Source organism: Sebastes fasciatus, chromosome 16 (assembly GCF_043250625.1).
Source record: "Sebastes fasciatus isolate fSebFas1 chromosome 16, fSebFas1.pri, whole genome shotgun sequence".
Classification (NCBI taxonomy): Eukaryota; Metazoa; Chordata; class Actinopteri; order Perciformes; family Sebastidae; genus Sebastes; species Sebastes fasciatus.
The window spans coordinates 20,323,168-20,336,862 of NC_133810.1; the positions used below are offsets into that span (position 1 = coordinate 20,323,168).

At 40.2% G+C, this 13,695-nt stretch overlaps 1 protein-coding gene across 2 annotated transcripts; it reads left to right on the forward strand.

Annotated features, from left to right (window-relative positions):
- Positions 1–1,169: 1,169 nt before the first annotated feature.
- Positions 1,170–10,745, forward strand: nle1 (notchless homolog 1 (Drosophila)). Of its 2 annotated transcripts, XR_012590272.1 has the most exons (14): positions 1,170–1,328; positions 1,899–2,050; positions 2,139–2,359; positions 3,228–3,307; positions 3,421–3,497; positions 3,590–3,687; positions 7,174–7,366; positions 8,080–8,215; positions 8,321–8,367; positions 8,454–8,656; positions 8,787–8,946; positions 9,029–9,099; positions 9,885–9,978; positions 10,556–10,745. XR_012590272.1 is itself a non-coding variant. In XM_074610629.1 (13 exons), exons 2-13 carry the CDS (start codon positions 1,910–1,912, stop codon positions 9,895–9,897), a joined length of 1,440 nt encoding a protein of 479 aa, XP_074466730.1. In that variant the 5' UTR covers positions 1,170–1,328; positions 1,899–1,909; the 3' UTR covers positions 9,898–10,745. The 2 variants fall into 2 exon arrangements, 1 of the variants encoding a protein (XP_074466730.1); XM_074610629.1 differs by having other exon boundaries at positions 9,885–10,745.
- Positions 10,746–13,695: the final 2,950 nt, after the last annotated feature.

The window sequence follows — 13,695 nt, forward strand, 5'->3', positions numbered from 1 at the left end:
GTATTCATGAAAATAATATGACCTGATATCGCCTCCAAGGTTAATAACTAATCACTGGGATAATAGTGACTTCTACGTCAGGTAAATTACCTATAATTCATGCCTGTAACATATAACTCAAATTTCTAGCAAGTGCTAGTATACTACGACATCACACTATCCTGCATACCCCACAATCAACACAACTGTGATTTGGGTTTCTCTTTCAGCTAGAATCGATATACTCTTTGCGGAGGTAGATCGTATTCAGAAGTATTTAAAAACATATAAGGGGCATTTGGGTGCTTAAGTGAGTTGCAGCTAGATCCAATCCAACAGAACCATCCATCCATTTGCAAGTCATTAACCATTTTATCTTACCATCTATGCTGCTACACTGGGATAAGCCAATACTGTTATAAAGGAACTCAAAATATGTCAGGTTCATATGGGAAGTAATAGGCAGGTATGACTTTATGGTCCTACGTTGATGGTGTGCGTGTGTGTAAGAATAGAATAGAACAGAAAAATGTAAATGTAACAGTATATGTTCTTTATTCAGTTTATTTAGAAACCATAATATTAATAATAATAATAATATTAATTCATCATAATTATCATTATCATTATTATTTTTATAAATATTTTATCATATTTATAAAAACTTATTTCAACCAAAGACACATGGGTCCAATAATCCATAGCAAGAATTTTGAAAACTCAATTACCAAATATTTGTATAAATGTTTTTAATTTATATTTTATAATAAATAATATTAATAAAATAATAATAATAATAATAGTTATTGTTGCTATTATTAATAATATATTACTTGTCACATCATCATCATTATTTATTCATCATAAGTATCATTATTGTTTTTATAAATAATTTATAATATTTATAAAAATGATTTTACCCAATTTCACCCAATGACATATGGGTCCAATAATACATAGCAAGAATTGTAAAAACTCAATTACCAAATATTTTTATAAATATTTTTTATGTATACATTTTTATAATAGTAATAATAAGAATAATAAGAATAATTTGCTATTTTAATGAAACACTATTAACACTAAATTATTGTGTGGTGGAAAGACTAATTGTGGAACCTGAAAGTTGACGTCGAGCACAGAATTTACAGAAATATAATAAAAGTGAAGATGAGTAAAGTAGCACGGCAACCAACCAAAGATGAAGACGGTTCCTCCCATTTCCCATAATTCATTGCGGGAATCCGTTCACTGACATGACAACTGCGGCTTCGTGGAGTATTTCTCCTGTAAAGGCTCTCTGGTGATATACACGTGGGGAGTTTGAACACATCGCTACCTCGCTAAAGGTAAACTTTAAGCACATGTTCGTGCCAATTTGATGTCGTATAAAACTAGACAATGTTGTCTAAACAAATGACGGTTATCTTACTGCCCTGTGGTCGCTGCTTAAAGGAATTAGGTGTCCAAAATGTTAGCTAACAGCAAGCTAGCGGTGTTAGCTTTCTTGGTGGACAGCATAGTTGAGATTGGTTAGCTAAAAGTAAACCACTAGCTAAACAGTTAATTTTAACAAAATCGTTGTAATAACGATGTTAATCGTGGCCCTACAATATGTTGTTCATTGTCCTGTTTTCTAAATGAATGAAATAACATAATGGATATTGTGTCACGTAGCTTAGCTAGCTAACGTAATAATGTTGCATTCATGACAACATCTCTGTGTGAACTTCTCTGTGTGAACGTTTGGGTTTGACAGCAGGGAACTGCCATTAAGAGATCTCTCAAGCATTAAGAATAATCTAAACATATTGGCAGCTGTCTATAAGCGTTATTTATTTACAGTATTTACTTAAATTCTATTAACATATAAGATTATACCTCCATTAATATAAAGCATATTGTTTTTTTCGGTTTAGATCCAAAACTGATGATGACGAGTGAGGACGTGGAGCGGCTGTTGATCCAGTTTCAGGATGAAGAGGGAGAGGTTCTGGGTTCACCTTTTGATGTGCCTTTAGACATCACCCCAGACAAACTACAGCTCGTTTGCAATGCACTGCTACAGAAGGTAACCAGCTGCCTATATATAACACATCTGGATAATTCAAGTTGTGATTAGGCTGTACATATCTGTTTTTTGCTTTTATCCACTGCAGGAGGAGCTAGTGCCACTGGCATTTTTTGTGCGTGGAGAGGCTGAGGTGGTGTCCAGTCTCGGGTTGTGTGTGCAGGCTCTTGGGGTCGAGACAGAGCAGGTTCTGCCAGTGGTGTACCAGCCTCAGGCTGTGTTCAGGGTTCGAGCTGTGGCCCGCTGTACCAGCACGCTACAGGGACACACAGAAGCTGTCATCTCAACTGCTTTCAGTCCCACCGGCAAGTGAGTAAAGCCAAGTTCACACTACACGACTTTCAAAATCATCAGATCGCTAAACTGTTAACACTACACAACTTGCTGTCTTGTAATCAGGAGTCTTTAATCGTCTTTAGTTATTGTGGTTTTCACACTACACGACTGACCGGCGACAGGGGTCACACACTACAAGATCTTTCACTGGGAGGAATCCCCGATGAGGTCTCCAAACTACGTTTTGTCATGAAAACATACGCAAGAAATACGCTGTATAATACCATACGCGAGACACATTGCTGATGTTGTTGTTGGCATGTGTTCACAAAATAGCCTGTTTCCACCAGTTTCCACACTCTTTTTATACTATTTATTCCTCTAGGCCATCAACAACTTTGCTCCGTGTTGCAAATGCAGCACATACAGTAAGTTCCTATTGTTACAGGCGACCCCTCCTCCCCAGGTTTCCCCCAACCCATGTCTCGAGCTCTCATTGTCTGGAGTTTGTGGCCGGAGTCCCCGACAGGTCCAGATATTTAGCATGCTAGATATCTGGAATGTGTCTGTGAGGCATCGGCGAGCATGGACGAGCCTCTCTGCTCGCGCTTTTGAGCAGTTCACACATGATTCTAGAGCAACACCGATTTGCCTCTGATCTGGGGCTTTTGTTGGGGAGCGGAAAATCAGGGCTAAAGTCATGTAGTGTGAACCAGACATCTCTAATGCAGAATAAACAGCAGCCTGTTTGTCATGCTTGTTTGTACTCTGATTTATCCAAGAGTCCTCGTAATTTAAAAACAGTTAGAAGGATGAAACTATCATTTATGTTCTGAAGACACCCATTGGTAGATTTAGACATGACAACAATTGTTAATTCAATTGTCCTTGTTTGTTTCAGATATCTGGCCAGCGGTTCAGGTGATACCACAGTGCGTTTTTGGGACTTGACGACTGAGACGCCCCACCACACTGCCAGAGGTATAAAAAATAAAACCTCACTGCTACAAAGCTGCGTGGTCTGCTGTGATTCAAGATACAAGTGATTGATAATGTCTGTAGACACCATTGTGCTGTATTCTGCTTTATTGAAGGACACACTCATTGGGTACTGAGCATCGCCTGGTCACCCGATGGCAAGAAGCTGGCTTCAGGTTGCAAGAACAGTCAGGTGAACTTCCAACACACATACAGCATGTCTTAGGATGTATCCCCTGAACATTTCATATTTATTTTTGTTTTGTTGTGGTGCTGTTTCTGTAGATCTGTCTATGGGATCCAGTGACGGGTACACAGATGGGGAAGACTTTGACCGGACACACCAAATGGATCACTTGGCTCAGCTGGGAACCTCTCCACCTGTGAGCACTCTACTCATCACTTTCTCATTTCTGTAAATTGCCACCTATTTTACTGCTGGCTTAAAATCCCATTCAGATGCAGCTTCCGCACTGATATATTTTACTTGTGAAACTGTAAAATTAAACAACTGTGGGCCTTTTCAGTGAAATGGCCGAATTTAGCTGCTTTAGTTTCAGGGTCCTGGTCTTGTGCTTGCTAGAAGCAAAGAGGCAAAACTCTGGTGCTTTTTTGACAACGCCGCTAGATGGTACTGCGGTAGTGCTGCCGCCATTTTGGACTGAAAATGCCAATGAGTCTGTGGCCATAGATGCATAAAGAGACGTCTGTAAATCAGTAATCATCAAAAATACTAATACATCAAAAATGTAATCAACTTCCCAGTGCGAACACTTAAATAGCCCTCATTTAAATAATTATGTCCTGAAAGTTGTAAAATGAACTAATAGCTGAATCCATGGTTATTTTCCTCTGCATAATAAACATGCATCAGACAGGACTGCACCGCCCTGCACGCTCATATGACATATCCGTTTCTCCCATGTTCCTGCTAGCTGTATGCGGCTGTAATAATGAATATATTGGCTGTAATTCATCACTTTCATTATCTTATAATACACCCATGGGCTGTTTGCTGTAAGCCTGTACCGTGGTGGATGTATTAACGTCTCTGTTCCCAAACAACCGGCTATCGGCCAGTAGCTAGAAGTGCTAGTAGCATGACATAAACAGAATTGAATGTAGTTGTAGGCTATTTACTAACACGCAGGGCAAAAGCACAGGGCTAAACCTCTTATACGTACATACATGGTCTGTGGTCTATTGGACATCTATTTTGGAGGTCTTGACATGACAAAGATTGAGATGGCTCACAAAATCTGTGTGCTGGATTTTTCTAACTTCCATTTATGTCCATCGCTCACTTTATGCTCCTCTGGGAAGCAGCCGGGCAAAAAAGTTTAATAAATAAGTACGTAAATAGTTACAGTCCCCTCGAAAACTATTAGAACAGCGAGGAAAATTCCTTTATTTTTGCTGTACACTGAAAACATTTGGGTTTGACATAAAAAAATTAATATGAGACAAGAGATCAGGATGTCAGCTTCTATTTCAAAGTATTTACATCTAGATCTGGTAAAAAACTTAGAAGATAGCACCTTTGTTTGAACCCACCCATTTTTCCAGTGAGCAAGATTATTGGAACATGTGACTGACAGGTGTTTTTTGTTGCCCAGTGATGTCCTATTACATTGATTATTCAAACAATAAATAGCACTGAATGTCTACTCAGTTTCAGCTTTGGGTTTTGCCTGTGCAGACTGCATTTATAATTAAAAAGGTGTAACCAACATGAAGACCAGAGAGCTGTTTATGGGAGAAAAGCAAGCAATTTTAAAGCGGAGAGAAGATGGAAAATCAATCAGAGCCATTGCACAAACATTGGTCATAGCCAGTACAACCATTTGGAATGTCCTCAAGAAGAAAGAAACCACTGGTGTACTGAGCAACAGGCGTTGAACCGGTAGACCAAGATAAACATCAGCAGTTGATGACAGAAACATTGTGAGAGCTGTAAAGAAACACCCTAAAACAACTGTCAGTGACATCACCAACAACCTCCAGAGTGCAGGAGTGAAGGTATCACAATCCACCGTTCGCAGAAGACTTCGGGAACAAAAGTACAGAGGCTACACCAGAAGATGCAAACTTCATTTGCAATAAGAATAGGAAGGCCAGATTGGAATTTACCAAGAAGTACAGAGACGAGGTTCAAAAGTTGTGGGACAAAGTTTTATGGACTGATGAGACAAAGATTAACCTTTACCAAAGTGATGGGAAGGCTAATGTGTGGAGAAAGAAAGAATCTGCTCATGATCCCAAACTCACAAGCTCATCTGTGAAACACAATGTCATGGCTTGGGCTTGCATGGTTTCTTCTGGGACGGGCTCATTGATCTTCATTGATAATGTAACACATGATGGCAGCAACAAAGTGAACTCAGAAGTCTACAGAAACATTTTGTCTGCCAATTTAAAGGGAGATGCAACCAAACTGATCGGGAGATCCTTCATCATGCAGCAAGACAACGACCCAAAACAGACTGCCAAAACAACAAGGAGTTCAGACTCAATCTCCAGACTTAAACCCTATTGAGCATGCATTTTACCTGCTAAAAAGGAGACTGAAGGGAGAACCCCCCGTAACAAACAACTGAAAGAGGCTGCGGTGAAAGCCTGGAAAAACATCACAAAAGAAGAATGCAAAAGTTTGGTGATGTCAATGGGTTGCAGGCTTGATGCAGTTTTTGCAAGCAAAGGATTTGCATCTAAATATTAAGTATTATTCACTTTAATCTATTTTAAGTCTATCTGTTCCTCTGCTTTGCTCACCTACAAATTTGGTGCTCCATTACAAACAATGCTATCTTCTAAGTTGTGTAACAGATCTAGATTTACATACCTGGAAATAGAAGCTGAAATCCCGATTTCTTGTCTCATATTCATCTTTTGATGTCAAACCTAAATGTTTTCAGTCTACAGCAAAAATAAAGGAATTGGCCTCGCTGTTCCAATAGTTTTCGAGGCGACTTATAATAGCACACCGATCAGCCATAACATTATGACCACCTGCCTAATATTGAGTAGGTCCCCCTTTTGCTGCCAAAACAGCCCTTACCTGTCGAGGCATGGACTCCACTAGACCTCTGAAGGTATGCTGTGGAATCTGGCATCAAGCCGTCAGTAGCACATCCTTTAAGTCCTGTAGGTTGCGAGGTGGGTTCTCCATGGATCGGACTTGTTTGTCCAGCACATCCCACAGATGCTCAATTGGATTGAGATCTGGAGAATTTTGAGGCAAAGTCACACCTCCAAATCGTTGCCATCCACATGATGTAAAAGAAAACATAATGGTCATAATGTTATGGCTGATCAGTGTATGCATATTTATAATATTTTTATTGTTCAACACAGGTCATTTCGGTATACACATTCAAATTATGACAATAGAATAAAAATAACTTTGTTTTACTTTTGGACAGCACTTTTTAGGTGGACGTTTTACTGGCGTCCGGTAACCGCTTTCAGTCCAAAATGGCGAAGGTGTAGCTTTACTGCTGGGCGCTGATGTTGCAATGGACTGAACAATTGACTTTAACTTCTTAGCAATATACATTCTTTGATTTGAATACAACGCAAGTTACAGTAACCAAAGTGCCTGCACTGCCATTGTAATAGCAAGTGCTGTAGTGGATGCTGATTTGTCTATGAATATGGGCAGTAAACCCCTTGAATATGTTTTATCTTTTCAGAAAAAACAATGAAAGAAATGCTCAATGAGAGATTGCATTGGGTTACAAAAGCTAGTGTAAGGCAGGACATGACGTCAGGACTCTAGAGCTTATACTTGATTTTGAATTAGGGCACATTGTTTTTAAGCATTCTGTCCTGATTTACTGTTCGTCTGATCCGCCTCTTCTCCCTTTCAGTAACCCAGAGTGTCGGTACTTAGCCAGTAGCTCTAAAGACGGTTCAATACGTGTCTGGGACACTGTGTTGGGACGCTGTGAGAAGATCCTGACTGGACACACTCAGTCAGTCACCTGTGTGAAGTGGGGAGGAGATGGACTTCTCTACACTTCTTCCCAGGACAGAACGGTCAAAGTCTGGAGAGCCAAAGATGTAAGCATGTGTGACACGTTTTTAAATGTCCCCACGGACAGAATGAGTTGAATGAGAGGGGGGGACATCTGTGTGTCAAAGCAAGACTTAGGCCCGGTTTCAGACCTGGCATTAACATGCGTCCTAAGTGAATAGACCATAAGGTGACAGCTTTAAGTACGTCTGTTCATACCTGGCATTAAAATGCATCTCCACATGCGTTGTGAGTGACCACTTGTGATCGGATCTCACTTCCTCGCTCTATATGCAATAAACATGTAGTAAAAATACAGCAGATGTTGTGACTTAATATTACGTGAATGTCGGTAGCAATATCCTACATATTCGTGATTTTGGGTACATTTTATTAACATTAAAATAAAAGGTTATTGTACCAGCAGTCTCCGGTACCTCTGTTCCGTTGACACTTTTGCCTTTGCCAGGCAACAGTAGAGACAGAGCTTTAGAGCTGGGGATGAGAGAGAGCAAGCGGGCGGGCGGGTGTCAGCACACACATTCGCGAACACACTGCTAAAAGAATGTGGCCATATGTGGCCCAGGACACCTCTGAATGTGGTCTGAGTGACTGGATCTCAATGCGTCCTCAATGTGTCTTGAGTGCAATCACACCTGTACTTAGAGCAGTCCACTTGTGATCCGATCAATCAGGACAAATGTTAATACCAGGTCTGATCAGGGCCTTAATGTGTGTTTTCTTCTATTTGTGGGTATAGGGTGTCCAGTGCAGGACTCTGCAAGGTCACGCCCACTGGGTGAACACCCTGGCTCTCAGCACAGACTACGTCCTGCGCACTGGAGCTTTTGAACCTGCAACTGCCACGGTCAACCCCCAGGACCTCACTGGATCATGTAAGGATCATATAACTTTCCTTTAGGAAACAGTGCTAGTGTTACTACTCTTTGAAGAAGTGGCTTTCTGGCTTTTATGATTTCAAACATTTTTCTTTCCCCCAGTGGAAGAGCTGAAGGAGAAGGCTTTGCAGAGATATAATAAAGTTAGGGTAAGTCCTGTTTGTTGTCTGTACTGATGTGTTCAAGCCTGCAAGTCCTTTATATCAGTACCCTTACTCCTGTTGTGGTGCTGCAGGGTTCAGCTCCAGAGCGCTTGGTGTCTGGCTCAGATGATTTCACCTTGTTCCTGTGGAACCCTGCAGAAGACAAGAAGCCTCTGGCCAGGATGACCGGCCACAGCGCTCTGGTCAACGAAGTGCTCTTCTCCCCAGACACCAGGCTCCTCGCCTCTGCCTCATTCGACAAGTCCATTAAAATCTGGGACGGACGCACTGGAAAGTAAGAAAATCTCTCATCATGAATGAATCTGTGTAATACTGCTGTTGTCCAGGTGATGATGCTGTAGGCACAAGATTTGTGTGTGTGTTACTGAGTAATTATGTCTCTGCCTGATTGTCCATTCCCAAAGGTACCTAATGTCCCTGCGTGGCCATGTGGGATCTGTGTATCAAGTGGCGTGGTCGGCGGACAGCAGGCTGCTGGTCAGTGGCAGCAGCGACAGCACACTTAAAGTTTGGGACATCAAGACTGGGAAGCTGAACATGGACCTGCCCGGCCACGCTGATGAGGTGAAAATCCTGATAGTTGTGTATTGAGTGTGATTTTTTTTTTTTTTTTAAATTTCTAATGCCTTGTTACTTGTGTGTGTAGGTTTATGCAGTGGACTGGAGTCCTGATGGACAAAGAGTGGCCAGTGGCGGTAAAGACAAATGTCTCAGAATGTGAGTGAGATGCTGAGAAACCATATTTATATTTTTGTCAGTTAGTTAAATATTAGGGCTGTCAATCGATTCAAATATTTAATCAGGCAAAATCGCAAATTATTTGCACATTTTCTATCTGTTCAAATGTACCTTAAAGGGAGATTTGTCAAGTATTTAATACTCTTATCTACATGGGAATGGGCAAATATGCTGCTTTATGCAAATGTATGTATACTATATATTTATATTGGAAATCAATAAACAACACAAAATAATGACAAATATTGTCAAGAAACCCTCACAGGTACTGCATTTAGCATAAAAATATGCTCAAATCATAACATGGCAAACTGCAGCCCAACAGGCAACAACAGCTGTCAGTGTGCTGACTTGACTATGACTTGCCCCCAACTGCATGCGATTATCATAAAGTAGGCTTCTCTGTAAAGGGGAGACATGTGGGTACCCAAAGAACCCATTTTCATTCAAACATCTTGATGTCAGAGGTCAAAGAACCCTTTTGAAAATGGCCATGACAGTATTTCCCCGCCAAAATATTGCACAAGTTCGTAGTGTTATTTAGCCTCCTTCGCGACATGCTAGTATGACATGGTTTTATAGTTTCATATGATGCCAATATCTTCACTAGCCTTTAAAACTTATAACCTCCAAAAGATCGATTGTGTTAATGCGTTAAAGAAATTAGTGGAGTTAACACGTTATTATCGCTTTAACGTTGACAGTCCTATTAATTACCTATGTTTCCTCACACATAACCCTTTGTTCCTGTGTTGTAATTCCAGATGGAGAAGATAACCTCACCTCTGTTCCCCTTCCTGACTCTGGCAGAGGATTTCACATCTTCTACTATCAAGAAGCCTGGTAGCTGGAGCAAAGGTGGCTAGACTACCTAATCCTGTCAACAATGGCATTGTGTCTAGAACCTCTAACCTAGTCATGATGCAAATGCCCTCTCCAGGTTTGAAACCCATGTGTGAATATTAACACTGTAAAGGTGTTTAGCGGAGTGGGAAATTAAAATGGCAGAGATTATAATCCTCATAATTTCCATCAATTGAGATAATTTACAGTTACACTGTAGTCAGTGTTAGCATCTCAAATCAAAACGGTTTCCATTCATGTACATATTGTTTTGTGCACATCAGGGGCCCTGACATGTAAAGATCTTGAGTCTCATTAGAGTGCCACGCCCACATGCTGAAACCACAAACAATGTTATGTATTTATAAATGAATATATAACTTCAATTTCTGAATACAGAATATAGTCACAAGAAATGGAATGAGATGCATACGTTGAGAGATTAAAAATAAACGTTACTAGATGAACTATATACTGCAGGTGGACCAGCGAGGCAACAGGTGGGAGCATTTAATACCTTCCTCTGTGATGTTAAAGCCAACGGCGCTCGTCCTGCACCTTCAGCCTTTAATCTCCTCTTTCCTGCGGTCAGCAAAGCCTCACCCGGCTGATTTTTCTGCCGCTGCGGTGACGCCAAGTGTCAGCAGCTCTGATCTCTCTGATTCTCCATCCCACTGAGGAAAACCAGGTTCACTATTACAGTAAAAATAACCTGTTTTATTTTCTGTATTTGTTTTCTGGCTTTGTGAATATTTTGATATAAATAAATATTTACATCACAACTTTTACCTTGTCAGACAAAACCAGGGAAATTGTATTACATTATTCTGCATTACCCTCACGTTCCGGCTGTCTAAAGAAGCAGCTTTAAATTAGGTGTTGATTGCAAATCCTTGAGCAAATGCTGGAGGTGGTGATCTAAAAGTGAAGGAGGAAAAAAATGGTCAAGGGACCACTTTGAAAATGGCCTTGACAGTTTTTCCTCGCCAAAATTTAGCACAAGTTTGGATTGTTATTTAAAGCTGAAGTAGGTGAGATTGGAGCAAATATTTTTAAAAAAGTTATTTTTATAAAACGCTCACTATATCGACAGTACTACATGAAACAGGTAACCTGAAAAAATCATGTGCCTCTTTGTCCTCTGGTGCTCCTAATGGCATCTGCCAGATTTTACAGACCAGAGGAAAACAGGCAGTAAAAGCTGATCTGAGGTCTGCTGTCCAGCTGCCGTCTATGACAGCCGGCTGTCAATCATTCGCGAACTCCGACCAAACGGTCAAACTAGGCAGCGCTGATCAAATATGAATCAATATTATGTTACGTTAATGCCTATTTCTCGCCTCAAATGTTTTCAGAATCATCTTGTAGTGTACGGTTTAGCTGTAAAATTCGAAAGTTTGTGACGCCGCCGCCATTGTGAAATCTGGTGAAGGAACGCCAAGTTCCGGTCACATGACCGGAGCACAGCCAGTAGGAGCTCTCTCAATGAACTGATCTGTGATTGGTCAAAGATTTTTTAAAGCCTGTAAACAGAGCCATGAGGAGGTGCAGAAGTCTAGTTATCTCTCAGAACACTTGAATTACAATATGCTGAAAGGTTATTATGGAATTTTTGCCCAATGATGCAAAAAATATACTTCCTACTGCCACTTTAACCTCCTCCACGACAAACTACTATGACATGGTACCAATGGATTCCTTAGGTTTTGTAATTTCATATACCAGTATCTTCACTCTAGCTTTAAAACTGAGCCCGCTACAACCTCTGAAAGATCGATTACGTTAATGCGTTGAAGAAATTAGTGGTGTTAAAACAAATTTGGGTTAACGTGTTATTATTGCGTTAACCTTGACAGCCCTAGTCTTAACACACATTTCCAGAGTCACACAGATCAGGTTAATCAATCAGTTTATTGAAACCAGTGAAACCATCATGTTATGTCTAAATGTGTTTCTTCAGAGGTTTCCACATCTGATCATGTATATCATACTGATGGTTTTTAACATTTTTTCTGATGTCACACCAACATATTTCACACAAATTCTTCACTCTGCCCAACAGGATCCTCTGATCATACTTGATATGCTGTAAAATGAAGTACACATTCTGTTGTCCTCTTTATGAATGCAGCAAAGCATAAATACAAAGACTCTATATAGTCAGAATGTGTTTTAGTTCATTTAAACAAAACAGCAGAGACATAAAAGTTAAACAATATTCTGTTGCTCTTGGTTTATATTGTAATAAAGATTTGCTCCTATCAGGGATATTACATTGGAGATTCTACTGAAGTAGTTTGGCAAAGAGGAGTAAAAGGCTTCTGTGCAAGGCTCATGTGGTGCAACTAGGTCGATCAAAACCAAGCCTTGCTTAAATACTGGTCACTTATGTTATTGAGCCTCTGGCATATCTACTGTCCCCTTTTTATTACACGGCTTTGTTGAAAACTGGATTCTGATTGGTCAATCACGGCGTTCTAAGGTCTGTTATTTCTTCATGGCAGACTGTTGTTATATATAGCAGACCGTTGCTATGTATAACAGACCATTGCTATGGACGCTGTTCTGTTGTCGGATTCTGGCGGACCGTTTTTGTGTCAAATTACAGATTTTTTTAAGTAAGTAGCCGTGTAATAAGTGGGATAATGTACAGCTAGCGGGTCATGTTGTGAAATAAACCCGGCTCACTGTACATTATCCCTTACTTGTCGTTCAAAATATATAAACACTATTAAACAAGAATGACTGCACTCAAAGATGGCTAATTAACTATTTCATCAGCATACAAAAGGCTTGTGAAGCAGGTTAAGCTTGAGGTAAACAAAGAATAATAAAGTGACATAATATTTGACTAGAGGACAGTCTGTTGGATGAGTGAATCAATAAGCACAAGAAATCCACTGAAGGCTCAAGTGCACTGAAGTCATATGGCTTACATAGTGGAACATGTCATCTTATCTCGAGTACAAGTGAATAGAGAGCTTCATGATTGTAGTATTTTCAACAACCAGGAAGTTAGCATTGTCCTGGTTCCCTCGACAAAAAGCCAATGGGACTTTTCACGCAGACCAGTCGGCGTGACGATGTTTAGTAGTCTCATTTAGCCACTTGTTAGCAACCGCCTTTTTAAAGACACGTAAAGGCTTCAGTCATTGTCGGGCATTTTTCTAGCAACCCAAAAATCAAAGACTATAGACATTTCCTTCACAAATTAGTGGTATTTTCTTTTTAATTCATAAGGTATATGTAATGTTTTATACTTCTGGTGAATATAATCCAATCAATCTTATTTCCATATATGTATTTTGTATATACAGTTCCTTTTGTTAACACCTTATTTTGAAAACCGGACGTAGTCATACGTGTGTACTTCCGCTAACTTTGCTAAGTCCATCGCTAGCTCTGCAGTCAGCTCCGTTCTCTGTATACATCCATGGTCAGCTCCGTTTGAATGCATTGAACATAAATGTCAGTGTATAGATGCGCTACAGTTGTAGCTTAGAGTAGCTGAGAGTGACGGCTGGCTTGACCGCACGTTACCGCAATACGATAACGTTTCCTGTCCATGACAGAGTTAGCATGCAGCTTTAGCCATGATGTCTTTTCCTGACTATGTGTGAAACCAAAAGTGTTTCCATACTTTACTGTATGTGTAGTGTTTACCACTTTGGATTTAAAATGTGATGGTGCAGGTCGTATCCACGTGGACCATCCACCTTTTCTTCTATCTTG